The 17540-nt window shown below is 34.0% G+C and overlaps 2 protein-coding genes across 2 annotated transcripts in view; both read left to right on the top strand.

Annotated features, from left to right (window-relative positions):
• The window catches only part of Smp_010670 (putative abnormal long morphology protein 1 (Sp8)), a gene marked incomplete at both ends in the record, with an annotated part of 46533 nt that extends 38146 nt beyond the window's left edge, over positions 1–8387 (top strand). Inside the window, one exon of the mRNA XM_018798600.1 lies at positions 5519–8387. Coding sequence (XP_018653525.1) covers positions 5519–8387 — 2869 coding nt within the window. The remainder of the gene's footprint in view (positions 1–5518) is intronic.
• Positions 8388–15810: 7423 nt separating this feature from the next.
• Positions 15811–16253, top strand: Smp_010660 (putative 60s ribosomal protein L6; the record flags this gene model as incomplete). The annotated part of the gene is made up of 1 exon (XM_018798599.1): positions 15811–16253. A coding segment is annotated over one exon (294 nt), but the record flags the coding sequence as incomplete, so codon positions are not given.
• Between the last annotated feature and the right edge of the window lie 1287 nt (positions 16254–17540).

Raw genomic sequence — 17540 nt, 5'->3', positions numbered from 1 at the left:
ATTTCATATTATCATGAAAGGCTTCAGCGGTATGCATATATCACCCCTTCCGGGTATCGAATCATGGATGGTCAAGCCTCAGAACAATGAAGTCACTTTCATACCACTGAGTTGGTTTTTAATTGACTAGTATTTCCATCATCGGTTCATTCAAAGGATTGTAGATTGATATTGATAGTGATTGTCTCATCTTCAACATGATTGAATTACATTAGTCAAGGTTATTCAATGGAACTTCTCGAATTTAATCAATAGTAAACAAATAAAACACCTACTTATTTGGAATCACTATATTTACATAATAAAATCTAAAGTTTAAATTGATACATTACAGACAATAAGATGTGATTGATCAATGAGATCAAAGATACACATATCTAGTTATATGTGAAATACAAGAGACAATTTTTATACTAAACCGATTTCACTCTGATTCGATCGGTTTTAACTGCGTTTTACCTTGTATCGATAAGCTGTCACTGGTTTAATGTGGTTCGTGAATCCACCAAAGTAAGATCATCACTGGAAACTTCGAAGCATTGGATGGCCGTTTCTTCCTATTGTGGAATTACTCAGTGTCATCGTGAATCCACAACCCTGTATGTGGCATGCTGGCTTAGTGGTTTAGAGGTTAAGCGTTCGCCTGTGAGACCTAAAATTCTATGTTCGGTTATCGTATGCAGGTTCATGGATGAGCACTTCTAACGAGTCCCATAGGAGGCAGAGAGGTCCATACTAGAACGAAATGGCAATTTAGTGCTTCCAGATTTCCAATAATGTTCTAGTATTGATCGGTTCATAATGTCAATTTCTGCATCCGTATACTGACAGATAGTTGAGTATTGAATGACCTCTTTTCAACAGTTACGTCCTATTTTCCTATTTTAACACACAGTAACAAAACATTTAGTCAGAAACATCTAAATATCCCTTGAAAAAGTAGATTTTATCGTATCATTATGTTTGGTGTTTGTCTATTCTTTGTTTACTGTAACAGATCTCCACAAAATAATAAGGATTCAGTATTCAATATTTGTTTGTTTACACGAAAACTCCTCTAAAAAGTATGCTATCAATCAAATAAAATAATTTACATATATTAGCTGACCCATGTGCCCCTTCCAGCTATAAGAATGGTGAAGCCTAGTAGGCCCTTCTGGAGAAGAGTGCTACATCGAAGCACGGCACAACTACCGGGGCGGGATAGCTGTTTCTGCACTGCTTATGTAGAACCATTACATAACACTCACACTCGATTTTTTTGGGACAGACTCTTTTTTTACCACTCTTTTGAACCCTCAATAGTTATGCAATGACTTTTTGTAGCATTTATAATCGTTTGCGGGTATTGATAGAGTGGTTGATTAGACCGATCTCCACCACCCTTATTACCGCTCACGTTAGTACATGGGATGGTTGCCATGATCCAGGAGGCACGACGAGGACATGTGAGTTGGATTTTGCCTCCCACCTGACCCATAAATTATTTTCTTTCTTACACCTTGATTAATACGTAACCACATTTGTTATTTATTCTCGAATCAATTTATGATGTAATCTTTCCTAGCCTCCTATAGACATATATTTTCCATATAACTATATATACATATTTTTCATTCTACAATAAACTTGTATTCTATAGTTAAAAGCATGAATCAATTGAAGCTAGAACACCATGGAAAACCTGGAAGCACTGGACACCCGTTTCGTCCTATTATGGGACTCCTCAACAGTGCGCATCCACGAAACGGCCGTCCAGTGCTTCCAGGTTTTCCATGATGGTCTAGCTTCAATTAATTCATGCTTTCAACTATAAAATTGCTAAAATCTCCACAAACCCCCTTCTGATAACTTGTATTCTATTATTATCATTATTCAGTAAACAAGAAATAATTAATGATAGATAAACAAATTATAAGATTAATGTAGGGCAGTCATTATCATCATCATCCTGTTTATTATTATTAATTAGTTTAGAGAAGAGAATTCTGTCATGAAAAAAAGTTTTGTTTTGGTGAAAGTATCCACGTGGATTGTTTGTTTGTTTTCTGGTATAAAGTTTAATAAATGGACATTATATGCAAAGATGGATAGTGTCTAGCAGTGGAATCCAGGATACGAGTTTCGTCCCACTTGGGACTCGTTAGCTGGATGTACCTGCATATTAGATTTGATGTAAACTCTTGGACTCGAACCCATTACCATCCACTTAGCTATTGAGTACCGGAGTGAACATCAACTCTCAAATGCAAGTACATCTAGCTGATGAGTCTCAACTAGGACGAAACACTCGTCCTAGATTCCACTGCTAGCCACTATCCATCTTTGCTTATGAAGTTTGTAACTTAATGCAATATCTAGGCCGTCCACACAAGATGCACATATACCAACAAGAGACTGATCAGTTGCAGACCTACACAACAATAGAAAGATACAATCAAACAATACCAAGTAACTTTCTACTACTCAATACTTCTATACTCTACATCATAGTTTTAATATTCAATGACTCAATAAAATCATCTTGATTTGTTGAACTTTCTTGTTTACACATAAAGATGTATATTACAGTAAACTCAAATACAGTCTATTATTAGTTGTCTTGATCAAATTTTAAAAGGTATATGAAATTCATAAGTTTAATTAGTAGTATATAAGTAGTAGGTTCGTCAAGGTCATTTGTGAGTTCTGTTTGTTTTAATACAGTTATTATCAGTCAATTTATTATTATGTTTTTCTCTAAATGACTGAACTTTAATTGACTCTATTCAGATATATATGTGATTGTGTATTGAACTTGTAACTATAACAGAATATATTTGTTTTGTTATTGAATAGTTTCAAAGTATTCCTTGTAAAAGTCAATATCAGTTTAGAAAAATGATGAAAACAATTTTATACACATAAATATTGGTACAAGGGGGCAACAGATATATATGCGCCACACAAATCTCATTTGATTTGTGTGAGAGCTGTGATACTGCTCATGTGCCCAAACTGAAGCTGGTGGTTTTCTCAGGGGACCACAACCGGAGTCGTTGACCTAAAGATCTGATCCACCAGGCAGTGGAGCATCGTAAGGAGATGTAGTTCCATGGTAGCTGATGACCAACGATTGATTCATACGCCATTTGTTCTCTCAGGATACTGGAGCCAGCCCATGTACACCATTGGTTTGGAATTAGGGTTTGTCTATTGTGACAACCATTTTGTTGTACGTTTTCTTCTCACGGACAGATTCAATACCTTCAAAACTGTCTCGTACTCGAACGGCTAACCTCTGGACCAATGAGTCAAGATAGCTACTTAAATTTCAGAAACTTATATTTTTATCATAGCAAACACCAAGTTCAAGATCTATTATTTGAACGGAGGGTAGAATTGCTACATCGTCATTTACACTGGATTTCCATATGAAGTCAGTCAAGTTTCTATATTGTTAGTTAACGAGATATACTACTAACTGATTAACAATAGCTATATATTATTACGTCTTACGGGCAATTATGTTTCTCAGTTTAAATCACGAACTGATCTTAGATAAACCACCATTAAAAACCTAAGAACACTGGACATCTGTTTTGTTGCATTATGGGACTCTATAGGAGTGCTCATCCACGATATCATGTTTGAGAATCGAACCCAGGAACTTTGGTCTCATATGAGATAGCTTAACCTCTAGAAAATTGAGCCGGGATCTAACTCTGTAAAATGCCTAACACCAACCAAGTTTTACACAATGATGATATTCATAATCGTTTTTGTCCAGTTTATGTTGAAAATATAGGCTTTTTAAGCGAATGCTTCAATATTCTATAAAGTTGGAAGTTTTGTTACTTTTTTCGAATATTGGATAGCAGTGAAATCTAAGATAAGCTCGTAATGAACTGTATAGATTATAAACCAAGCTATAGGTTGTGTCCCATGTTTAATGGGAAGAAGTGTCTAGTTTTTTGAAGGTAGATGATGCTGAAGAGTAGCAGTTTAAGTTGCCAGTTGCCACTGCTGGTTGTTATACTGGATAAAGAAGGCTTTTATCTCACTGGAACATTAGTCTGTGAAAGAGTTCACACCTGTCAGTCATATGTGGTGTAGAACCTAGCATATAAGTGGATTAGTCAAATCACATTAACACAGCAAGATTAAATTATTAAAACAAATGTCATTGTAGTACAAGTGGTAACAGTCTCCATAATAATAGAAATCATTAGACATAGATAATAGGATTAATGAAGAAAGAATTGTTTCCTGAAATGATGCCAAGTTTTGGTTTGATCATCACTAGCTTCCTTTTAGCCTACTCCTAAACTATCTATCATGTGGTTATTGAGGTTGTGAATATAATATAAATGTCTTAAACAACCTCATTTACTTATGATTCACAATCTCACCGACCGATATACCACGCGTACACTGTCGTCAAAAGTTAACTAGTACAAAATTGTGATGAAGTAGGGGTTCCATTCAATTGTTTTCAATTATCTGACTAGCGTTTTTTTGAATAAACAATTTTTTTCTGGTTGGCGATTTTTTAGAGAGTTGGTTTTCTACGGGATGGGGTTGCTAACCCCATACCCAACCCTCCTCCTTTATCCGTGCTTGGGACAGGCAGTAGCCCCCGGAGGAGCTACATTATAAAAAGCTGAATCTCTTCACTGTATTTCAAAACTAACATTTTAAATAATCCATTTATCTCAGTTTTCCTGTACATTAACCAGTTGTTGTAGTTGTTTATATTCTACATTTAAATGTCACCATAAGGTTTCTAGTATGTGATTTCAGTATTAAACCTAATTAGTATATTTAATAATTCGGAAACAATTAAACCAAGATCCTTTGAATAGTAAAATTTATGAGTCAATTAAAGCTAGACCACCATTTAAAACCTGGAAGCACTGGACGGCCGCTTCATTGTAGTATGAGACTCTTCAGCAGTGCGCATCCACGATCCCACTCACCTAACTTCTAAACCGCCCAGCCTACATCCTACGGTGTTAATGTCTAACTTCAACAAATCCACGAAATTGTACCACCGTTCACACATTATCACCAGTGAGTTACTATCTCACAACAGACCCGGTTGAACTCCATTAGTCACGACTTCTTACCAGAACTCAAGGAAATACCTATAGGATACAGTCATTCGTGAGCATATGATGATTATAATCAGAAAGAGGTTTTATGGATATTATAGTAATTTAATATTTTAATTCATCAGTCGAGTATAGAAGTGTTCATATATATATACACTTCTTGTAATTTTCTTTCTTTATCTTCTGTTTTGCTAACAATTACAATGTAGACCCTATTCAAATGAACCACAACAAACAATTGAACAACTAATTATAACAGAACCACCAACACCACAACAACAAACTGCTCAAACAATCAAGGATACATGTCCTTTACAACAATCAGAAGTTGAAATTATTGAAACAGAACAACAACAACAACAACAACCACAAGAGTTTTCAAATCAGCCAAATAGTTCCATTCATCAAAATATCAATATTGAAAGTATCAATTTAACAATAAATGATGAAAAATTAAATATTCGACGTAAACGTAAGTATATAGATGAGAATCAAATGACAATCCAAGAAAATATCATTTCTCCTGTTCAAAATGATATACTACTTGAAACTACTGAATTAATAATGACTGATATAACTAATTCTAATCATAATGAGAATCAATTCATTGAATCATTAAAAGAAATCAATAATGAAATCAATAATTTATCCGATCAATTGAATATATCATCTCAGCAACCACAGTTAACAACAAATCAAACAATGCCAAATATTCCAGAAAAAAAATCGATTAAAAAATCGAAAAGAAAACAAAAATATTTATTATCACTAGAGACCAAAACATTAAAACAAAATGAGGAGATGACCATAGATACTAAAATGATTCCATCCGATAATGAACATAATGAATTATTAAGTAGTATCATTATACCAATGACAAATAATTATGAAATACAAATGACAGATATAACATACACTACTACTACTACTATTACTGCAAGTAGTAACATTCCAAATGAAATCTCTTCCATACAATTCAATATCAATAATGATCCTATTGATCAATCATCTATAAATCATAAACATAAAGAAGATCCGAAACGTTTAGAAACGAAACAAACATCACACAATAAAGAAATAGATCTGAAGAAACAATATGAAACAACAAGTATTCAACCTTCCAACTATTCACTTATAACAACTGAATCAACGATTAGTATTTCAACAGATAGTGGACATAGTGAAGCAAGTGATGTAACATTATCCTCCGTAGAGATACCAATCAAAAAAGAAGAAGAAGATATGTTATTATATGATTCCAATAGTTTGAATATCCTTCAAAATGATAATGAAATGCCTACATCTACTTTATTATCTACTGAATCCAATCAATTCAATGAATATTGTTTATCCAATGAAACTAATCAAGAAAAAGATCCAGATCTACATCATGACAATCAAATTTCCAATCAAACCATTAAAAAATCTAATAAAAAATCAATCAAAAAGAAACAAAAACCCAATACTCCATTAGAACAAATTATTGATCCTATAAATTCTCAATCAATAAATTTGATTAATCAATCTATCAATCAACAATCAAATAGTACAATCTTACCTAAAACTGATATCAACAATTCAAATGATAATTTATTGATTACTGATAATCAATCAATATCAGAATCATTGATTATTCCACAGAATATTCAATCAATATCAAGATCACCTCAAGGAATGAATGAAGAAATTGACGCTGATCATACTGTTGAACTATTATCACCTAAAAAATTAGTTACTAACGGGAAAAAATTTAAAAAATATTCAAAAAATTCTAAAAAAAAACATGAAAAGATAAATGATACAATAAACTCAAACAGTGACTATTTACAAGTGGTAAACACTATTAATGTAGAGATGATATCAGAACATCTACATGAAGAAGATATTACTCCATCTGTTATTGAAAATCAATCAGATAAAATTAATATTTCATGTTCTGATACAACATTCCCTGAACTAAATAGTATAGATCCTCAGTCAGAGTGTATCATAGAACAAGTACCTACTAAACAGAATATAGTTATCCTTGAAGTTAACAATCCATCTGAACAAATTTTGAATGAATCACAAATTATCATATCAAATGATAATATACCTACTACTGAATTAACTTATACAAGTAGTAAAGTTCCAATAGATGATCATTATATAACTTCAGAATACATTGAAGAAGTACAATTCAATAATATTAATAATAATAATAATAATGGTAATGACACATTAGTAGATCAATCATCTCTAAGAAAAGACGATGTAAACGAAGTCATTACAGAGATGACATTATGTGATTTAGAATTGAACATTGAACTTGAGGATACTAACAAAAACTTATTAAAACAATCAAAAGAGAAACGTCAGAAAACAAAAGAACCAACTGAAAAGAATATAAAAACTGTTGAAAGTCATCAAAATACTACGAATACTTGTGAATCTACTTCATTTGAAGTATCATCCATTCTTCAGAGTACAATAACAACGACTGATGTAAGTCGAACTGTAGAGTCTCCTCTATCCACTGATTTGGAAACGAAAGAACAAACACTACAGCCAACAATATCAAAAAAGAAACATAAGAAAACAAAAGAACCAACTGAAAAGAATATACAAGTTGCTGACAATCATGAAAATACTACTAATACTTCTGAACTTACTTCATTTGAAGTATCATCCATTCCTCAGAGTACAATAAAAATGACTGATGTAAGTCGTACTGTCGACTCTCCTCTATCCATTGATGTGGAACTAAGAGAACAAACACTACAGCCAACAAAATCAATGACTTCAAGTGATTTGGTTAGTCAACCTTCAGATGGATTCAGTAAGAAGCCATCAAGAAATAGAAAAACCAAAAAAGGCAAAACGCAATCAGATGATAATCATTCTTCAAAGTCTACACCTGCCATATCACCTAATTCTTTGATACCGGTTGATGAAGTACATAGTACTGTATATAATATTAGTAGTAGTAGTAACAGTAGAAACATTGATAATAATAATAATTTCACATCATTATCAATTCCATTTTGTAAAACAATTTGTAAAGTTTCTCATGAAGAACTACAGAACTCACTTAGTCATAGAAGTACATCTTCCTTGAAGGTAAAGAATAAAAAACATCATTTGAAAAGTAACAAATTAAAGAATAGTGAAACAAACATTCTGAATCAAATGGATGATACATTGAATGATGAAATGGCAATAGGACAATCATCACAAACAGTTACTGAAGAAGAAACACAAGAAAATACTAGAAAACGACGTTTTCCTAAGTCTTTCTTGACGCAAGTAAGTTAGTGTATGTAAAACAAACGAGTTATTTTCTCTGGAAACTCTTCGTTCTTATGGTTTCATGCTTTGTCAGTATATATTCAGTCTTAATGAAACTCTTACTACGTAAAGTAGTTTTTGTCGAATATTGTTATATCGTAAGAATGAGTTCGGTACAGACCTACAGTACTCATTAATTTCGGATTACAATGTTACATTATATAATTACTATGTTTGACAAGCATGAATAATTTACTAGTGTCTTCGGTTAGCCTACGATAAATTGTATTTACGAACGTTTGTTGATGCTTCTATTATGAATGCAAATGAATGGTGTTATATCTAGAGCTTTGATTCTTACTATGCCGCGTACTACGAGACTACTTTAACGATCGAACCCGCAACGTCGCAGGAGAGAAGACAGAAGACTAATAAGTAGGAACTTTATTCCTCAAAACAGTGTCAAAATTTAGTACAGAAATCTCATGTATTTATAGTTATTGGCTGAATGTAAATCATCATTTCGGTCAACCAATAGGCACGTAGGGGGTCATTCTTATCCATCCAATGGGGAAGCTACACGTCGACATTCTAGGATATTCCCCTAGCAGTGATTGGATGGAATATGTCCGGCTCTTTCTGGGCTTCTTGAGGCTTCCTAGAGTTTACCAACGAGCCATCCATACAAATGGGAACTCGAACAGACTGGAAGTCTGTCATACGACAACATTTGAGCGTTAATAATCCACACGCCAACATGAATTAAAGAAGACGAGACCGTTGTAATATCGTTATATTCCGAAATTAAGTTAAAAAGGAACATTGTTTATGTAATAATATACAATGACCTTGGGGGACATAATGAAATTAACAAACTAAAAACGACTACAGCCAGAGTTGTTGAAGAAATATTAATTAGAAAAATGTCATCGAGTTTATTCTTTAAAGAAAGGGCCCCCAAATGCATTGGTACGGCAGAGAATGGGGAAAGAAAACTCTTCATTGCCAAATGCTCTCACATGGCCACACGTATACAGCTACTAACAAGGAAGCCATACTCACTACCTTCCCTCGAAGAGAGTATTGTTTAAGAATTATTCCAAACTAGTGGTACACATGAACTCCACAATCCTGAGGGAATAAATGGTGTGTGAACCAATTGTTGGTCACTGAATACCATGAGACTGCATCTCCTTACGTTGCTTCACTGTCTTGTGGATTAGACCTGTAGGCTAAAGGCTCGTGGAGTGGCTCACTAAGAAAATCACCTGTTTCTGTTTGGACACCCAGGTATTATCACATCACTCATACAAATCAATGATCACTACTACTGGTTTCATTGTTATTGTGTGGCGCATACGTATTTGACATCCCTGTGTACCAATGTTTATGTGTTCAAACAATAAAAAAAATTAAAGAAGGAATTAGCATGTAATTAATAAAAAACCTAGTGATATGCTTGATGCTATTAAAAGTTCACCTTACTCGGTAAACGGATCGAAGGTCAAGACACAGTGACATGATAGGCTGTTCTGATCCGTTGTCCCCTGCCCTGCTAACTAGATCAAGAAGTCTTGATGAAGTTTAGAGAATGTATTCTACAAGCACCCAGAAAATACGAGGTCACCAATCACACAAATCAAGCTTATTTATACAATGATAGAAACACCCTTGGGTGAGCCACAGAATAGCGTACTAAAGAAAATCCGTCAACCAATGACAGTCAAGGATTTCCGAATGGGAAATATAAGCTGTAGGTCAACTTATTAGAACCTTTTCCAAATGAGTTCTGGGGATATAACGCCTTCAACACCTAGATAACCAATATCACATCATCTTTCCACTGAATACATTAACAGAAGTTGTAAAAATCTCATTTTACTAAATTTCGGAAGAATTACACTTATTTCTTTCTAAATCCTCCCCATTTATGACAATAGACTCTCCGCTTCCATTGTTTATAACGTACCTAAAGGTTTTTAGAATATAATCTCTTCAGTATTTTCATTGTTTCACGTTTGTTTAGAATTAGGTGTACACATAATTCTTCGTGAAATCTAGTTCATAAGTAGTTGTTTTACCAGGAAATCAGCCATCGTAGAGCACAGTAGACTTAATATACTTAACGTTTTTGTCAATCTATAAGTATTAACTTCAACTGGATGATTCACTTGAGGTCAACCACTGCCTTAACTTCTCAGGATATATAAATATATGTACATATAGGTTGATGTGAGAAACCTACAATCAAAGCGATAAAATCGGCTAGAAAAGTTAAAACTTAGCAGAGAGGGGCATGAAAATAACCATTTTCATTATGACCTAACTGATAAAAAAATCAATCATTCACTAATCTTACACAAATATAGAAGAAAACAGGAGTTAAAAGTTGTAGAATTCTATGATCAAGCCTAAATGACATAAATATTGGTACAAAGTGGCACCAGATATATATGCGCCACACAAATCTCATTTGATTTGTGTGAGGGCTGTGATACTGTCCAGGTGCCCAAACTGAAGCAGAAGGTTTTATTAGGTGGCCACACCCGGAACATTTGACCTAAAGGGCTGATCCACAAGGAAGTGGAGCATCTTGAGGAGATGCAGTCACATTGTAGCCGGTGACTAATGATTGATTCATACGCCACTTGTTCCCTCAGGATCCTGGAGTTAGCCCATGTGCACGATTGGTTTGTGATAAGGGTTTTCCAACTCCCCTAGGTGGACCCTCCGTGTCCACTAACCCGGTTAAAGCGCCTGACATTCTCTTTTCGTCCTCTCAATTTCGTAAACAACACCCCTGTTGAGAGTAAGAAGTGAGTAGGACTTCCCTGTTAGATGCTATATACGCGTGTCCATGTGAGAGCATTTGTAGAGGGAGAGCGGACTCTCCTCAATCTCGGCCGTACCAGGGCATTTGGGGGCTATGTGTTCTATAGTTTTTCTTAGTGGTGAAGACTTACTCACGTTGTATAAATGAGAAGCATTATAGAAATTAAATTGATTTTTAGATGAAAGGATATTTGTTTCAGAATAACATTAGCTATAGTATCTTTCAAAATGATAGAACAATGAAGAGTTATTACATTTTATTATGGGATTCTTTGGAGGTATCCATTTACAACCCCACCAGAAACCAAATTCATTACCTTGGCCTTGTAATCGTTATTCTATTTTGTGAATCAATCGTATCTGTAAACGCGAACCACTGAATTATAACAATGTGACTTGAAAGTCAAGCCCTGAAGACAGATAGAGGTCTCAGGTAACCACTTCTAATGAGTCTCAAACTATCACAAGACAGTTATTCAATACCCTGTGATTTTCAGTGGTTCTTTCATTAAATAATGTCAACATCATAATACAAACCATTCAATGATAATAATATCATCAGTGTAGTGTTCCGAAGATTGTTAAGTTTTTCATTGAGATCATGAATTGATCATTATTAGACCACCTGGAAGCACTGAATGACGGTTTCCTCCTGGTATGAGACTTCTCAGCAGTGCGAATGTTGCATGCGAGATTGTGGATGCGCTTGAGGGATTCGCACCAGATTTTTGTAAGATAAAGTTTCCTATTCTTATAAAGTTCATGCTTTTCTGTAATGATTGCTCTTAAACATTACCTCATCTTTCATCATCCAGAACAGAATACTGCATATATTTCTGCATAAAGTAGGTGTATATGTTATAATCTAGAATGATAATGAAATTTCCTTTAATTACGACATCTACCACAAGGTGCATAACGTTATCAAAGGTATACTACTGTCCATTATTTCAGTACTGAATATACTAGACAAAACAACTGTAGGCGTTTAATAGTTTGATTACTTAGACTTTCAATGGTCCATCTTCATGTAATTCTTAGACTTGAATCGTACAATCAGCGCATGCTGATTGGCTATTTCTAAACCAATAAACTCTGGCAGATTATTGGAGAAGCATCTAGAAGCTTCTTATGCATATACTATGAATATATATGAACGTTTTTCTAACCATTGATTGCTGTTCACCTACCCTTGTTATTTTGAATACAATTTCGTTCCTGTTCAACGTGTTCTGATTTTGGAGGTCTTGTCGAGTGTCATCGTATAAGAATACTAAGCAATAGAAGTAGATGGGTTGTTTATTAGCAGAAACAACTATAACAAGTACAATGGCTTGAATCAGTTAGACGGATGTCATGCATCTTTCGGACTCTTTTCTATACATTTTCACGTTTGTTTTTCTACATAAAGCTCATCATAACATGATTACCTTCTATTTCTTCTATTCTAGGTGGATCCGAGATATAATCGGTCTGTTCGTTTAGCTGCTAAACGAAGAAAAACGGATTCAACTCATAAAGCCAAAGAAGCATCATCATCATCTACCGATAAAAGAAAGACAACAATTCAACAAAAATCTAAGCAAATCATAAAAAAATGGCATATAAGACCAAGTTTAAGAGAAAATGGTGTTATTGTTATATTATTAGCTGGACGACATCGTGGTAAACGTGTAGTTAGTTTAGGTCAACATAAATCAACTGGTCTATTACTTGTTACTGGACCATATTGTTATAATGGTTGTCCATTACGTCGTATTCATCCAGATTATGTAATTGCTACTAAAACAAAAATTGATTTAAGTAGTGTAAGTTGTTGTTTTGTTTTTTCTTGTTTCTTGTTGTTGGTTTTTTAATTAATTAATTACTAAGTAATAGATGTTTAACTTCATCCAACCCTCTCTTCTATTGATTAAGGTACAATCATATAGATTGACTTTAGGATTACTACCCAATTCTATTGGTTCCCAAACTATAACAAGACTAACATGAGTTCTTATGTTAAAATAATTTTAAGTTTTGACTTTCTAAGCTTTAACTTACAGATGATCTCCTTTCCTAATGACTGGTTCCAACAATAAAACATCATTCAAAACACTACATTTTAATGTTAAGTCCTATCAGATTACTTTGGGGAAACATGATTACTATTTAGTTTTTATTAAATAATAATGTAAATCAAATATGGATAGTGGTTAGCAGTGGAATCCAGGATGCGCGTTTCGTCTTATTTGGGACTCGTCAGCTGGATGTACCTGAATCTCAGAGTTGGTGTTTACTCTGGGACCCGAACCCAGTACCGTTCTCTTCAAACGATATCAAGTTATCCACTTACTTACTGAGTCCTAATAGCCATCTACTTGTGCAATGGGGTGAAGTTTAAATACATTTGTTGTTGTTTACTTGTATCTTCCCATTATTATTTAGGATTGCAATTGATCAGTCTCTTGTTGGCATATGTACATCCTGTATGGATCGCCTCGATATTGCCTGGATTCCACTGCTAACCATTATCTATATTTGCTTATAAAGCTTGTGACTTTAGGCAATATCGAGGCAATCCTCACAGGATGCACATATGCCAATATGAGACTGATCAATTGTAGTCCTAGATAACAATGGGAAGATACAAGTAAACAGTAACAAGTGAAAATAATGTAAATCAATTTTAAATTGAATAAACATAAAAAAATTAGGTTTCAAATAAGACATACTACCTAATTATTCCAGTTTGTAAACTTATCAAATTGTTTAGGATACTGATAAAATAAACTAGTTATAATGACTAGATGTAAGAGGACATAGAATTGATAAGTCTTTACTTACTTACGCCTGTCACCCTTCGTGGAGGAGCATAATAAGCCCTTAACATGTATAATAAATTTATTTATATTTTGATGACCTAGATGTTCAGCAGTCTCTAATCTAAACCAATTTATTGGTTTCGTAAAATATGAAAAGCATACGTTAAATACATAATTTGCACAGCTTCTTTGTATTGTCGTTGGAATACTCTATCATTCCTCTGATTCTGTTGTTATTTTGTTTGCTCTCCGTTTTTATTCCTGTTCTATTCATTTCAACCTTCTACTGGTTGGCATTCCACCTCTGATTGGTGCTACAGACTACTTATATCTGCCAGCATTAGTAGCATACACTAAATTATCACTGATTCAGTCTAATCTTGATGTTACCTGATTTTGACTGTACTACCGAATTGATGAACAAACAATTATTTACAATAAGGATGTAATTGTTTTACTATATAATCATATGGGTCTCGGTAGTACTCAATAATCTCCACAACTCTTTAATGATAATTATCGTATTCTCACTAGTGAATAGCTTTCAGATGAGATTTAGGCAGTTCAACTATGTTGATTATGAGATAGTTACTTAATTCAAGCAATCGAAGATAATGGCGCAATATCATGAATGGACTGGAGTTATACATGTACACTATTCAACCTCAGCTCAGTAGTCTATAGATTACGTACTCACTCATGAGATCGAATGTCTTGTATTTGACCCACGATGTTTGGGTCGTACTGTGGTGTGGGTTACGTATATCCACATAAGTAGTATATAACCATGGTCGGGCAATGAATGTATTTCAGTAGAAAATTGATTAGGAGAGAATGGGAACGGGACTCATTTGGTATGAAAATGCATGAACAATATTATTCGGTGACTATGCACTGATATTTGCAGAAGGAACAGTCAAGATTGAGACAATTGGTTGATAGTTTGCAAATTAACTATTTACGGTATGGATGTCAAATTTTAGTGGGATAGTCTGCGATTTTCGTATCTAATACATTTGATTATCCCCGCTCGCATTCTTGTTCACTATAGTAGATGCTCACTGTTGGTGTGTTCTATGCTAGATGGAAACAGATGTCGAATGCTTCCAGTGTTTCATCGATTTATATGTTTACTTATTTGAACACATAAACATTGGTACATGGGGATACCAAATGGATATGTGCCACGCATATAACAATGAGATCAGTAGTAGTTATTATTGATTTATGTGAGGGATGTGATGCTACCTGGGTGTCTAAACGGAAACCGGTGGTTTTCCTAGAGAGTCACTCCACGAGCCTTTGACCTGAAGGTCTAACCCACAAGATAGTGGAGAAACCTTAAGGAGATGCAGTTTCATGGCAGCCAGTGACCAACAATTGGTTCACACACCATTTGTCCCTTAATGATCGTGGAGCCCATGTTTACTACTAGTTCGGAATGAGGTTTTTCAACTTTCTCAAGTGGATCTCCTATATCCATCAACTCGTTTAAAGCGTTGAATATTCACTTTTTGTCCTTTCAATTTTGTAAACAATACTCTCTTCGAGGGAATGTAATGAGTATGACTTCCCTGTTAATAGCTGTAAACGTGTGGCCATGTGAGAGCATTTGGAGATGGATAGCTTTCTTTCCCCACTCTCTGCCGTACCAAAGCATTTGGTGTCTATCTAAGATCGGTTCATGATTTAGTTTTGTATTCTAAGAATATATTGAAGAATATCAAAAATGACTTTAAATTATTTCATCAATGTTTTTTTTTTACTTTCTTCAATATTACCCTCTCCCCCCCACCCTTTTTGTTACTCTATAGTTATCACTTCCTGAAAGAATTCATACCAAAAAATATTTTACTAAATCAACCACATGTAAAAAATTCAAAAACTCTCATCAACAAAATCGCTTCGCAGATATTCTTGACCATGGTGTTACTAATGAGCAATCAACTTATCAACCAAATAATGAAAAGAAAATGGATCAAATTTACATAGATAATGAAGTAAGAAAAGCAATTAAATGTCATAGTGATTCCAAGTTACTAATTGGCTACTTAAAATCATTATTCTCAATTGGTAAATATGATAAACCACATGAAATGTTATTTTAAATAAGACTGTAAACATATTCAATCCATATACATATACATATACATACATAGATAGGCAAACAAACTATACAAATTGACCTTTCTAAATCATATTGACTCTTCTTTACTATACTTACCTACTTACTTGCTGACTTACTTACTTGCATACTTACCTACTTGCTTACCTACTTACTTACTTACTTACTTACCTACTTACTTACTTACTTACGCCTGTTACCCCTCATGGGGGAGTTTAGGCTATTCTTTACTATAACAATAAGAATAAATGATACAACACTACTACTATTTACTATTATTATTATAAATGAAGCATTTCAATATGCGATATGGATGTATACACTTTTTCTTTTCAATCTTGTGAGTGTAGTTCTTCTTGAGTCTTTTTCCCTTACCTTCAATCAAAATTTAGATTCATTGTTCAATGTTCCAAAAATCAAATTCTCAAGTTGTTTGTTTGATTACTACCTTTTGATGTTATTTTTTGTTGTAAACTTGTGTCTTTGTTTGTTTTTTGTCTTCCTTTTTGTTTGTGTTTATTTCAATGTTTTTAGTTCATGATTTTCTCTTCTAAATGAAAATAAATTTCATTTCTGGATTGAAATTTAATAGTTGAAGTGAAATTTTAATAGTTGAGATCATGAATCACTTGAAGCTAGATCATCATAGGAAACCTGGAAGCACTGGACGGCCGTTTCGTCCCATTGTGGGACTCCTCAGTGGCAGTGGACATCCACGATCCCGCCTCACGAGATTCGAACTCAGGACCCAGGCATGTAAAATTGATACTACATGATAAGACTACTTAATAATAAATGAGTAGTTCAATTTTAATGTTCAAATTATCGCGTATCAGAAACTTTCTTGGTCAAGTTGAGCGATCATTTGATTGGGGATAATGTCACATTCTAAGCTATACATGATACAATGTATTTGGTAAACTCAACGTTTTATACATTGACTTCCCAACGGTTTCTTAGAATCATACCTTTTTTATTCAAACTTTAATTGGAATATAGGGGAGGAAATTATGATAGATGTACTTTGAAGGGTATTTTATGTACGTAAAACATATACGATAGTTTAATTGGATCTAAGAAGCATAATACATTAATTGTTACATATTTTCCATTAGTTTCTAAAATAACTCTGACTAGTTGGAACATTTTTGGTATTCTTTCTGGGTTGTGGAAAAATTTCTGCACGGCAGTTAGTTCTATTCTACTTTACGGCTGCGAAACGTGGCTATTAATGGTAGAAGACACTCGTAAGTTACTAGTATTTGACCACAGATGTCTTAGAAATATTGCTCGCATCTGCCGGAATCACCGAGTAAGTAATAGTAGGGTTAGACACAGGGTATTAGGGAATGATGTTAAATCAGTTAATGAGGTTGTGAATCATTATCGGCTGAAATGGTTTAGCCACGTGTTACATAT

The sequence above is a fragment of the Schistosoma mansoni genome, chromosome 7 (genome assembly GCF_000237925.1).
Source record: "Schistosoma mansoni strain Puerto Rico chromosome 7, complete genome".
Taxonomy (NCBI): domain Eukaryota; kingdom Metazoa; phylum Platyhelminthes; class Trematoda; order Strigeidida; family Schistosomatidae; genus Schistosoma; species Schistosoma mansoni.
Note: the sequence above shows the minus strand (reverse complement) of the source record. Positions and strands in the feature narration are given on the sequence as shown.